General features: G+C 44.8%; 1 protein-coding gene across 1 annotated transcript; it reads left to right on the top strand.

Annotated features, from left to right (window-relative positions):
* Positions 1-284: 284 nt before the first annotated feature.
* SLC45A2 (solute carrier family 45 member 2) lies at positions 285-11,364 on the top strand. The gene is made up of 3 exons (XM_044431459.1): positions 285-561; positions 2,827-3,003; positions 11,234-11,364. The coding sequence occupies exons 1-3, from the start codon at positions 285-287 to the stop codon at positions 11,362-11,364; spliced, it is 585 nt and encodes a 194-aa protein (XP_044287394.1).
* Positions 11,365-13,586: the final 2,222 nt, after the last annotated feature.

Genomic DNA, 13,586 nt, shown 5'->3' with positions numbered 1-13,586 from the left:
CCCCCCTCGTGTAACTTGTGATCCCAGAGCCCATGAAAAGTACGTTCACTCATCCACCAGCTCCCTTTATGTTCTGCAGGCTGACCTGAGAGCCGGCTCAGCCGAGCAGCCCAATGACTTTAACGGAGCAGGAGATCTGTGGGTTGCTTCCGCAGCCTTTTGAATTGGGCCTTGCCAGCACGGAATGCGGCAGTGGGAAGGAGGACACCATATTACAATCCTTGGCGGGGGGAGACCCCTTTGGGCCTGTGGAGCACCCCAAGAAACCAACGGGGAGGTTGGTTATGCACAGCATGGCCATGTTTGGCCGGGAGTTCTGCTACGCGGTGGAGGCCGCCTTTGTCACCCCCGTGCTGCTCAGTGTGGGGCTCCCGAAAAACCTTTACAGCCTGGTGTGGCTTATTAGCCCCCTTCTTGGATTTGTGCTGCAGCCCGTGGTAGGCTCTGCCAGTGACCACTGCACGTCTGGCTGGGGCAAGCGGCGACCCTATATCCTGGCCCTTGGCATCCTGATGTTGGTGGGGATGGCGCTGTACCTCAATGGAGACACAGTGGTCTCAGGTGAGTAAGCAGGCCTTGGCCTGGGCCTAGCAAAACAAAGCTGGGTGAACCAGAAAAAGATGTGTCTGGCCTGAAAGTGTGAGCTTTCTGAATTGGCCATGACTTGGATGTCACTTAAGTGGCTGCTACGGACTAGCCAGAATTATTAAAAACTATAGCGGCGAGCGCAACAAAATAAGAGATCGTGTTATCCTACTTTCTGGAAAAGAACTGAATGCAAGCTGGAAGCAGCCTTACTGTGAGTGACCTCTGTCTTCTGTATGCGTGCTCAGTATGTCTGTGGGTGACATGAGTTCTTCTTTCCAGGCACACAGATGTTCCCAGACAAAGAAAACGGCCAGAGCTTAATGGATGACTTGTTTGACTTCAAGATTTTTTACGTTAATTGTCTAATTGCCTGAAAAGGGAGGATTATACTAACAATTACATGCTGACTAATTGAGAGGTTGATAGTGGCAGAAATATCCCTTGTGTGTGCAGCATTTCCGTTCCATTATTTCAGTGTTCAGATGGCTTCATATTCATTAATTTCACAGTCCCTACAACAAAATTGCGAGGTAGGCCAGTATTGAAGCAGTGTAATGCGACAGGGACCATTGCAGCAGGTAGCTTGTTATAGTGCACAGCAAGCAGCCTTGGTTCCTTATATTGCCAGAATCAGAACCAGTTCATGCTTCACTGCTTTTAGGTTTCAAGCAGGAATCACTCCTACTTTGTGAAATTCACGAAGCTTTGTGAAATTCAGTGGTCCAGATGGATCCTTTGACTGTTGCAATGGCCTGTTAAGAGTAAACACTTAGAAGGTTCTCCGGCAGATTTCTCTGTTTTACTACTTTGCCATGAGATTGGCTCAATTTCCCCGCTGTTGCACTGCTTTGCAGTGGCATTGGGGTCTGTTCAACAATCCCACTCATTGCTCTATATGGCAGCTAGCAATGTAGTCCAGGGAAGGGAAGTTTCCTTTGGCACCTGGCAACTTTGGCTGTCACAGAGTTGCCTGGGATACGTGTCAGGAGTTGGCGGGAGGACTGAGCAGGTAAACAAACGATGGCAAGCCACAGAACACTCAATCTTCTGTTGGGCCAGCAAGCCAACAACCAGTCCATGGTGGCTTCTTCTCAGCATGGCTTAGTGTGACAGGTGGACCCCTGCCCCCAGTCTCTCCATAACAATCTTCTGCTGAATTTTGTTAGCTAACCACAACATTTAAAAGCCCTTTATCTCATTAGCTTTTTCTTTGGTCTGGGCATGCAAGGTTTGTGCTTCATGGATTGAGTTGCCCTAAAGTATTACAATCCTGGATACCACACTACCTGATCAGTTTAAATGGTGATTATGTGGTGTGCTTGGCAGAGGATTGAAAAGAGTCGCACTGTAGTCTGCCATTGCATTCCATTTTGTTAGAACTCTGTTGGGTGAGCAATGTCACATCTCACCTGGGCACTGAGCATTCTAGACACGGTGAGAGCAGATTCTTGCTCTGGAAATGCCTAGCAGGCCTACGTGCATAGCAAGAAAAGGATGTGGAGTGCAAAACCCTCTCCAGCTGCATTTTAGTTTTTCAGAGCTTCCTTTCCCAAACACATTTCTACTCAGCTGGACCTCCAGTGACCATGAGCAAGATAAAAATGTTCAGGGATCGGCCTGAGGGGAGAAGGTTTGGCACACTATTTTCACAGCCATAAGAATGGATGCCAGCCCTCTCTTCAGGGCCGTCTTAGCCGCATTATGGGCCCCGGGCAAAGCAGTGTCCTGGGCCCCCTATGACAATTACAACTACTGTTAATTTTGGAAGTTTTCCAATTTTCCAAGGGTTAACATACACAGATTAGTATGGGGCCCACGGGCAAGTGCCCATCAGGCCCATGCGTTAAGACGGCCCTGCCTCTCTTCCTATGTAGTTTGGTATGAACTGTGGTTAAACACATGCTTCCGCTCATACCACATCCCCTTTAGCTCTAGAAAAAAAATGTCAATTGTTACAATCGAGTTATGAAAACTGTAACTTAAAAGACTCAAGTTATGCAAGGAAACTTACATAACTAAACATGGTTATTTTAATCTTTAATTTTAATTGTTGTGCATCTTTTTAGTAAATTTGAATGTTAGCATTAGATAAATCAGTATCCAGAAACTCCCCGTATGTCCATTCTAGTTCTGATGCCAACAGTTGCTTGTGTGAAGGAAGCCATTGCAACGAAATGGGCCCTAGGTTTTCCACTGTGAAAGAAAAGGCAGTACATGAATTGATTTCTTCTTTTGCAGCTTTGGTTGCTGACCAAGCCACCCAGAGAACATGGGCTATAGTGATAACTATGCTGGGAGTAGTGCTTTTTGATTTCGCTGCAGACTTTATCGATGGTCCCATCAAAGCCTACTTATTTGATGTTTGCTCTCACCAGGATAAAGAGAAAGGGCTACATTATCATGCACTCCTGACAGGTAAAGCAAGGCCTCTAGATCCCTTCCCCTTCACTCATTTGGTGGTGGGAGTAGGGAGACAGAGGCTGCCTCGAATACCTTTCTTTCAGCTGTCTTTTTAGCTGCTTGAATTATCAGCTGATCTGAGTCTTCAGTCACGAGGACTATTTAACAGGTCATCTTGTGACCACAGGGGTTACAGCAGAGCTTCCAGAAGAGTTGCTCCTTTATACTTCCGAGAAATAATATGAAAGGCTATCTAACAAAGACTTCCTCCTGCTTGGAGGAACTTACTGGGCCTTTAGGCTAATTTTTCTTTTCTTCTGATTGGCTAGTGTAGCCTCCCTGTACACCCCGTTTTGGCAGATTACTATTCCTGCTACAAGAACGGAAATCTAGCCAAGTACCAGAGAACATTTAAGTATGTGTGTACAAACTTAGAAAGCCAGGCTGTGGTTCTGTGCTCACTTACTGCATTTTACTTGGTAAATGTACAACTCTGTACAATTTTGGACAGAAGAAGCTCCCAGAGTACCCCACCCAGCAAGTGCCTTTTTCCTGTCTAAACACACATAGGATTGCACCCTAAGATTTACATCTGAGTAAACATGATAAGGATCACACATATTTTGATTTAGGAGGCTGCAATTACATAAAGCAGCGTTCCTTTATCACCTGTCTCCAGGACCAGGTTGGAAATTGCCTTTTATGTTTGACAGCATCATCTTTATCTACAATGTAGACATTTTTACATTTAGATACTGCAGATTTGCTTTTGTTGCCTGTCCTGCAAAGCCAAATACCCACACAACAAAGGTGGAGCTCAGGTGGCCATGTACGAATCACCAAGAAAAAGAAAATGTACCCATGACTCCAAGTTTGTGTTTGATCCTAGGGTTGGTTTTGCTTGCTTGGATTGCTTTCAGGGTGGCTTTTTCTTTCAATTCAGAGAGACCCGCAGAGAAGTGAACCTAAAATGCTAACATACAGATTGCATTAGAGTCCACATGGCCTAATGGTAGAGTGTTGGATTGGGACCAGGAGACCTGCATTCTAGTCCCTGTGCAGTCATGAAACTCACTGGGAGACTTGGGGCCACTCCCTGGCTCTAGGCCTAACCTACCTCATAGGGTTACTGTTGTGAGAATAAAATGGAGAGGAGCCACTGAGGGTTCCTTGCAAGAGGAAGAAAGGGAGGGTATAAATGTCACACAGAAATAATAATCAGCTTCCCGCTTTCTGATACATGGCATTGTTTCAGGACCATGTGCCTTCCCCTCAATTAGAAAACTGCCATTGCCTTTCATCTCGCTTCACTTTGGCCTCGTGATGGCAGTTGGGCAGCGTGTTGCCTGGACCGCCACAGACCTTTTGCTCCCTTCTTGCTAGGACTGCACATTTCTTAAGGGGTACGGCAATCAGATGTTCTTATACAGGCAGTGGGGCTCCACAGGAGCAGGAAGGCTCCCCAGTTGGTTTGAAGGCTTCCTAGGATTGCCCAGTATGGAACATTCCCCAATACTCAGATGAGTGCTTTGCATTACAGTCACGCCAGCTGGACTTGTTGCCAGCACTCAGCCTGGAGATCTGCACCATCCCAGGTGGATATAGATGCCTGCAGATCTGTGGATGCCCACCCAGAACCCTTTGATGGTGGGGAAAACAGGGACTTCCAGGAGAGATAAATGGGCATGCTTGTTTCAAGTGACACAGAGCAGCAGTAACTGGATGCCACTCAAGCCTTTGCATTATGTCACAAGGCCCAAACAGACATTACTTCAAAATATTTATCAGTTTATTTATATATTATGGTATTTCTAACCCGTCCATTATGGGTTGTCTCTGGATGGCTTACAATATAAAACACCTAATAAATATATCATAACACACGACTGAGGATAAAAACATAATTAAAATATTTAAACTTTAAAATATCAGGTAAATAAAAAGGTCTTGACCCGGCACTGAAAAGCATATAACGTCAGCGCCAGGGAAATCTGCTATGTGTCTGCTAGCTACACTTGTTTCTAAAAACTTGCTCTAGAGTAGCTGCAGGGTCCCCAAATGGATTTTGATTCTAGCTTGGGGATCTTTGCACATTTCTTTCCTTTTATAAAAGTGACGGGACATCTTTCATTCCAGGTGCTGTTAAGTACTCTACTTGGCGACAAAATTTTGGTGGAGGCAAAATCTGTTCACAGTCTTTAATGTAGAGGTGCCTTGTGTCCCATTTTACAGAGAACAATATTTGAAGAGTGGCCTCAAGTCAGTCCTCTCTTTAGAACAAGTTGTCTGTGCCATCCCAGTTCAATTTAAAGTATCCTAAAAAGGGAGAGCAAGAGGCTTAAACTTGTCCATCAAAATTTAGAACCAGAGCAGCTGAATGAGAGGACAGCCACACAGCTTACTGGGTCACCATCTTTTCTTCTGCATGGAGTTATATTGTATTTCTCTTTCACTTAAAAGGATTCTTTCTAAATTTGCATCTCTCTATAAATGAGCACAAGCAAATTTTATGTGTTCCCAGTATTCCCAGTATCTCTTCTATATGCAGTCCCTCCCCTCACAGATCATTGGCTGGGTTCACATGATCGCAGTTGAGAAAATGAGCCACAGTGGCTCGTTCCCTGTCTTGTGTGTGCCACTCATGTGTTGTGGTTTGTGTGGAACTGCATAATCAACATATTGTGCAAACCTAGTCAGGATGTTTTATTACCATGAGTAACAAGCTACCCATAACCTGATGATAGCATGACTTGTTAACCACAAACAGCCCATAAAAAGAACCCATGGTATGCTGCTGTTGTTCACTGAGGGTTGTTCACTGTGGTTTATCAAGGCTGAATTCAGACAACTCATGTTTCAAAAACAACCCACACTTCAATGACAACCCACAGTCAAGCCATACTCCATCCTTGAGTGTGGGTTATGGTTTTGTCTGAGCCCAATCTATGGCTGGTTCACATGATATCACAAGCCACACTTCTGAAGGTGACAATCCAAAACCTCTCTGGATTCAGCTGGTGTGCACACATGCTGTAAAGTGAGGGTGTGAGGGGGAAGTCACTGTGGCTTATTTCCCCCCCAGACTGGGGTTGTGACTGCCAGAATGATGGACATTTTGCTAGCAATGGATTAAATGCTTGTGTGCATAGCTCACTAAGAGCATTCAGGCAAAACATTTAGAGGAACAATTTAACGTTCTCTAAATGATTATTTTTCCTGACATGAAAGAAAAGGTGGCATTTCCCCCTGCTTGGAATATATTTCCAAAACCTTCATTCTCTTCTCTCATAAATTAGTATTGTTCCCTTCCCCAGATCCAGTGGCCCTTTTGCTCCAAGGATTATTGTTCTCCGACCTCCCAACCATCCTTCCATATCAGCCTGACATGAAAGAGGGGCTGAAACGCCACGTGATCTAAATATCTGCCCATCTCACCCCGACAAAACAAAGAGCAGGTTATGCTGTCTGCAACCCCACTGGCAGAGGAGCCAGCTCCCACCGCGAGAGTTCTTTCGAATGTGAGCTGGAGCTCTGCCTTGTAATGTGCTGCACATCCAGCTAGCTTGTGTTTTGGTAGCTCTCACAAATACATGGCAGGGATTGCACTGACACATTCAGCTGAAACAAGCTGTGGGGCGAATGGTGACCTTTTCCTTGATTCTACAGAGTTTTCTTTTTGGCTGCGCTGTAGCATGTAAGGTCATCCTGTGTAAGTACCACATCTCAACATTTCTTAAAGTAAGTTTCCTAAAGCTTCCTACATACAGGAGCACAAGAATTCATGCTCATCCTTTCCTTGTCTGTACTACAACCTTTAAATGAAACCATCACAGGCAGTGCTTCTGAGATTATTTGTATGGTCCCCAGAGAAAACAGAAGTCACCTGCCACAGTTTCAGTTTTTGTATTTATTACATTTGTATGCCACCCCATAACCAGAGGTTCTCTGGGTGGCTCACAGCACTTTACACACACACAAGCACACACGAATAATTAACAATAACCAACAAACCATAAAACAGGATAGAATTAAAATACAATATAAATACAACTATATAAATAGGAACAGGAAGAAAATAAACACAATATGACCAATAACAACCAATAAAACAATAAAAAATAAACCAGCAGCAAAACTAATCCAATCTAAGTACAGGTACTAAATAAAAAAGTCTTAACTTGGTGCTGAAAGCAAGTTTCCAAGTGTCTCTTGGCTTTCTTGGTTCTCTTAAATCAAGCAACCATTAGCTAGGCTTTGTGGGCAGATGTATCAGAAAATCAAGATTCTTGGGAAAATCTGACAGAGCAGCCCCTTTCCTTTGCCGACGTTTTTCTTCCAAATGCAATTGCTGCCCTGTGTGCACAAAGTAAGAAATGCGGCGCAGTATCCACAATGCAGCCGAGTTCCAGATGCCAATGGGCTGTGTTGGGAGAGAAGTGAGAGGAGTTTTTTTTAATCAGTTACGTTTAAAAGGAAAGCCTATATAATCAGGACTTGTGGGAACCTGCCATTTAGGTTCCTTTTTTGTTTAAGTCCAGCAAATGCACATGTCCCATTGCAGTTGTGCAGGAATACAGGTTTTTAAATTGAGATCTTTGCCAAATGAAAAAGTGATTACTTACCTTCATGTCCCTCTCCATTTTTTATTATAGTTACAGCAGCAACAACAAAGCTTTCAAAGAGAGAAAGAGAGAGAACGTGTGCAGATGCACGATATGCACCTGCTTTTGCAGCCTTCCTATAGGCATGCTCTTCCCAGGCTGCCAGGTGCCTCTAGAAGGCCTGAGTCTAGTTGATCACCTTGACACAGGCTCTCCATTGCAGGATGTAGCTGTAGCATCGCTGGCAGATCCAGCTTCATACATCCTTCCGAGGAAGGAAAAGAAGCCCCCACTTCTCAAGGCAGTCTGCTATACTGCTGAGCAGCCCTCACTGTTGCAGTTTCTCCAACCCTTTCGATGTTACCTGCTTCCCTGCAACTTCCAGACTTTCTAGTTCTGCCTGCTGAAGGTGTGGAGAACATCCAGCGGCTCCATCTTCTGCAGGGCAGCCTTTTGGACGCAAACCCCCGCCCCACCTTCTCCTCCCCCTTGTTCTTGCCTTGGTTAACCAAATAACAGCTCTTCTCCAAAGAATTCTTGAGGTTGGCTTTCTTCTAGGGCCTCTGGAGTCCTCTGCAAAGGATTTTTAACTCTGTCCATCTCTGTGCTAGGGACACAGGAGGTTCGCAGTAGCTGCCTGTCCTTTGTAGCACTTCTTTTTGGAAGGAGATTTTCCAAAGTCAGAGCCCGAGGATCTTCCAGAAGTGTGTCAACATATTTCGAGAACACAGGGCCAGAGTGTATGGGGTGGCAGCCACACTGGTACGTGCAAAGCAGACTGGAAATATTATCTGACATATGGGAGCTACAGAAAAGTTGTGCTGTACCCATTTCCCTCCTTGTAACTGCTCCAGTTTAGGATTCCTGCCAGCCTGTTTTGCCTTGGTGGGGATCCTAGAAGTGTGAGCTCAGGACCCCCTCCCAGCTGGGATTCTATTGTTCTTTTCCAGCCAGCAGTCACAATTCTGTGTCTACTCAGCTTTCTCAGTCCCCTGTGGGCTCTCAAGGGGCAAGGCCTCCCCTCCCACCTTATGGTTGCTTTTAAAAGATTTTGGGATATTTTCCATTGCTTCTCATTCTCATTATTATTATTATTACATTACAGTTATATCCCACCTGTTTCCCCTTGTGAGGAACCCAAGGGGGCTTGCATAGTCCTCGTCATGTCCAGTTGATCCTCACAACATCCCAGCGAGGTAGGTTAATCTGAGAGTCAGTGACTGTCCCAAAGACAACCAGTGGGCTTCACAGCTACGTGGAAATTTCCTGGTTCCCAATCTAACACTCTAGTCACTGCACCACATTGGTTCCCTGTTTTGGCAGTAATCATGTTGGCTCTTACCCTTAGAGGAACCGAGAACTGTTTCATTTATTTTAAATTGTTGTTTTATGGATGTTTCAAGGTATTATTAAAATATGTAATGTATTATTAAATGGTAGTTGAACTTTTGGGATGGGATGAAGGAGAAGCTGAAATAAAAGTAATGTGGCAGTAATCTGACCTCTTGGTATTAAATAAGCTTCCATTTTCTTTTTAATGTTAATAGTCATGTCTTCTCTCTCTCTCTCTCTCCCCCCCCCCACTTTAGGTCTGGGAGGGGCACTGGGCTACCTCACAGGTGCCATTGATTGGGGGCATACTGTCTTGGGAACGTATTTGGGATCGGAGTTCCAGGTGATGTTCTTTTATGCAGCTCTTGTGTTCCTCATCTGTCTTACTGTACATTTGTGCAGCATCCCAGAAACTTCTCTTACCAGCAACAAAGCAGAATCCGAAGTCTTATCCAAGGCACCTAAGCCCTATCAGTATGGCTCCATAGGCAAAGTCGGGAATGGTTATTTTAACAGTGGATATAATGAAATCCAGATTTTATCTCAGAAGGGAAAGTCCACCATAAAAGAAGACATTCAGGTATTTGCAGCTGTATAAGATTGTAATATCTATGTTTATAAGAATAATAATAACTGACGCTCTCTGGGTGATTTATAACAATGCATAAAACAGCACAATAAAATATAATGCAGATAAAGTGATAAAGCTGTGTGCCAAGCATAATTTAGGACAAAATCTTCTTAAGTGTTTCTTTTTGTATGAGGTCTGTCTGCTTCAATATTGGTCTGAAGCTGGTATAGATGGAAGCCACTAGAGCTCCCAGACACATCCTTCATCAGAGCTTTGTTGTCAAAATAAGGAAAGGGAATGTGCAGGCATTGTATTGTGACCTATAAAATTGCTGCATATCCATTAGTAATATGCACCTGTGTTAAATGGGTTAGATGAATTGTTAGACTGACACAATTGCCCTGACACAGAACAAAAATGGGCATGAAGTGAATTTAATTTGTGACTGTTGCTGCTGTTAGGTCATCCATCTGTACCTGAAGTTAGTTTGCAAATGGTGTGCAAGACAACTCTAAGGGAGAGACAGAACAAAGGTTATTTGTGTCATCGGCTATTGTTACCCACTGGAAGGAGACAGATGATCAAATTCTGTCTGGGCATCCTGGTGGTGACCCGGAAACAGAGTACTGACTCCAGAGGGAAGCACTATTGCAGTGACACCAAAAGTATATGCTCTGCCCACTCACTGGGGCCTGATTTTTCATGAGCATCTCAGGGCGAATGGAGATTCACATCTCGGATGTTCCTCCTCAATGCTTATTGTACGATGGCTTCAGAACACTGATCTCCCTTGCTAGATTGGGAACTACAGAAGCACAAGGAAGATCTGCTCACAGAGAATACTTGTGCCAGGAAGTGGCAGAAAATCTAACCAGGAGGACTTTATGGTGCCCAAATTTGTACTAGCTGAATCTGATGAACTCAGTCAAAGGGATTTGGTCAGGTCCTATCAGAGACAGACTTTGGAGAAAGTGCGTTCTCTGTTTGTTTAGCCTTTATCTGCTAGGAAGCATGCCAGAGCCAATTCGCATGGGATAAGAGGTTTGCATCACGTTCACAACCATCCAAAGGCACCACAGACTTGCGCTTCTGAAGTTGCTTGATGTGTCAGGACATAAAGCTCCATCAATTTCTGTGTATCTAAAGATGCAGATAGCTTTGCTGTTTACTATTTATTTGGAACATTCATATCCCACCTTTCTTCCATCATGGAATACTATTTTCTGATGCTGTTGAATGGAATAGATTCATCCAGTTGGAGGGGAACCATATGGCCATCAGGTCCAACCCCCCTGCTCAAGTCTTCCATCCAAACACTAACTAGGCCTGACCCAACTTAGCTTCCAAGTTTAGGCCAGATCAGGCACTTCAAGCTATATGGAATCATCTCTATTGTTAGAATTTGATAGTGGTCCTGTTCTACCTCCTCCCTTCAGTTCATCAACCTTGTGCAATCTCCTAGACTATTGGTCCTGTCACAATATAAAAGGACAGGGTACATTAAAAGGTGGCCCTTCCTGGCGGCTCTGTACAGCAGACCTTTCTGGAAATCACCCAGACAAAGAAATTGAATCCATCTGGGCCAAATGAAGCAGTCCTTCAAAAACAGCATTGCTTACTTGATTGCTCTGAGGATTTTGTTTTGTTTTTTGTTTAAAACCCTAAGTGCAAGAATTGGCTATTTTATTTCAGTAATTTTGGGAAGCCTCTGTGCAAAATATTGGGGTGTTCTTTCTTCCAGGTGCAGAGGCAGATGACCCTGAAGTCCCTCCTGAAAGCTCTTCTAAGCATGCCTTCCCACTACCGCTGTTTGTGTGTGAGCCACTTGATGGGATGGACAGCTTTCCTTTCCAACATGCTCTTCTTCACTGATTTTATGGGGCAGGTAAGGAAAATCGGAGAGGGGGGCATGGATCCTAATTTAGAGAGGGCTGTTCTCTATTCGTGGGGCTGTCCAGGCCAAGTCCAGTTTAAAGATAAAGAAACATGAGAAAGGAAATGAGCAGGGACCCAGGAAATACTATGTCACAGTATTTCCTGCTATGGAAAGATTTATTGCATTTGTACTCATTGTATTTCTTTCTAAATGTGCATCTATACTTATACACTTGTGCTTGCAAATGTTATGAAATCAGTGCCCCCTTTGGTCTTCCTGCTTGGATGATGTATTGCATCCTTTTGGTGATGCATAGACAGCCTCCCCAAATACAGACTTTTTGGGTGTTTTTACCTACTTGCTTATGGCACCACAATGGGAAAATCCAAGAGTTCTTATTAACATCTCAAATAGCTAAATGAGTGATTCCGGAGAACAAACATGGATGCCTTCTTTACTGAAATATATCTGTTGGATAGCTACATTTTTTCCCCCATGTGTCAATCTCGCTGGGTTTTAATCTGTATATACCAATAGATGAAATTTCAGTGGTAAACGCTGTGGTTTCCCCCAGAACTCACAAAAGCATTTGTTTCCATTTAACTGTTTAGAGTGAAGCATAGGGATGCATTACGAAGGTTTGCTTCAACTCCATCTCACTCTCGGAGCTGACACTCATGCCATACATTTTAAAATGACAATCCTGTGTGGTATTCTAGTATTTTGTTTTGCCTTAGTACAGGTGTGATCTTACCAGAAATAAACCCAACCTTTTCCATTCTATTGAATGCTATTTAAAGTGCAGTTCCTATCACCTCCACCCTCCGTGTGCATTAGTCTCGCAGCTTGGAGGCTTGGGTGCATGTGGTGGGGCTGATTTCTGCAGGCCCACACCCTGATGGCCATTTCCGGTCCTCTAGATAAACTGCCAGGGAGTGGGAGGGAAGGTGGTTGGGGTGATTCCATATACAGCAAGGCCTCTCCTGCAGCCTCCTCCCGCAGATTTGTATAAAGGAGCATGATGCTGGCAGTTTTATTTTCAATCCCTTCCCTCATTATGCCTAAAATGAAGTTTGCCTCTTTCACAGCAACGGCCAACTTTTTCACTGAGCGGTCTGCTCGAATGCCACGGCCCCTTCCTTGCTCCATCACTGCGTGTGCTTCTCTTCTAGTTCCCGTGCAGCTCGGTGCATCCCTCCCTTGTCTTCGACACCTTGTTATTTAGAAATGAGATAGTGGATAAAGCTCTAGAGAGAGCTTCACCCTCCTGTTCTGATTCCCCTCTTTTGTGGTGCATTGCAGATCGTATTTGATGGGGATCCTTACGCGCCTCACAACTCCACAGCTTACCTGACCTATGAAAGAGGAGTTGAGATCGGGTGCTGGGGAATGTGCATCAATGCCATGTCTTCCTCACTCTATTCTTGTGAGTACAGCCTTGCTTGATTACCTGACTATAAAGTGCAGTTGTATCGGACGGGGATGCACAACCAGGGGGTGGCCACTGGTCTACCCATGGAATCCCTGCAAAGTCTCCAAGGAGACCGGTGGACTTTGAATGGGAGCTGCTGTGCTCTTGCCCCACTTGTGGGCTTCCTGTGGGTTGGCCTGTGTGTGAACAGTTTGCTGGACTAGATGGGCCCTGGGCCTGATCCAGCAGGGCTCTTCTGATGCCCTTGGAGAAAGCCTGTCCCAGCCCCCTACCCATCTCACTTCTGCAATGGCTCGTTTCCCACCACTTAGCACGATCCCCCCACAACTATGATCCCATGTGACCTTCCCATCCAGAAAGGTTGTGGACCCCGATATAGGGCTTTAGGGTGCCCATTGTGTTTCACATACATTAATACAATGATCTCCCATTCCTTAAATTGCTGCGTATCTCATCACAACAGCAACTGCAGTGAGGACAGAAGGAATGTTTAACCCAAGTGTTGAACCTATTTCAACCCAAGGGCCAAATTCAGTTTCAGAGAAGCTTTCGAGGGCCTTGATCCAGGTTGAAGACAAAGAGGGACTGGGGTATAGGAGCATAGGAAACTACTTTATATTGATGGTCAATCTAGCCCAGAATTGCTGATACCAACTGGCAGAGGCTCCATGGGATTTCAGCCAGAATTCTCTCCTAGCCTTACCTGGAGATTCTGCAGTGGGGACTTTCCGCCACTGAGCCAGAGACCCTTCTGATTACCAAAGGCAAAGAAGGCAGGGCCAAAAG

The sequence above is a fragment of the Varanus komodoensis genome, unplaced genomic scaffold (genome assembly GCF_004798865.1).
Source record: "Varanus komodoensis strain SLA01 unplaced genomic scaffold, ASM479886v1 scaffold22, whole genome shotgun sequence".
Taxonomy (NCBI): Eukaryota; Metazoa; Chordata; class Lepidosauria; order Squamata; family Varanidae; genus Varanus; species Varanus komodoensis.
Note: the sequence above shows the minus strand (reverse complement) of the source record. Positions and strands in the feature narration are given on the sequence as shown.

Excerpts from the sequence above, each read along its gene's own strand:
- SLC45A2 (XM_044431459.1), top strand. The coding sequence starts at position 285 with ATGCACAGCATGGCCATGTTTGGCCGGGAGTTCTGCTACGCGGTGGAG. Across the intron at positions 562-2,826 it reads TGGAGACACAGTGGTCTCAG|CTTTGGTTGCTGACCAAGCC; the intron begins GTGAGTAAGCAG and ends CTTCTTTTGCAG. Across the intron at positions 3,004-11,233 it reads TTATCATGCACTCCTGACAG|GTGCAGAGGCAGATGACCCT; the intron begins GTAAAGCAAGGC and ends TCTTTCTTCCAG.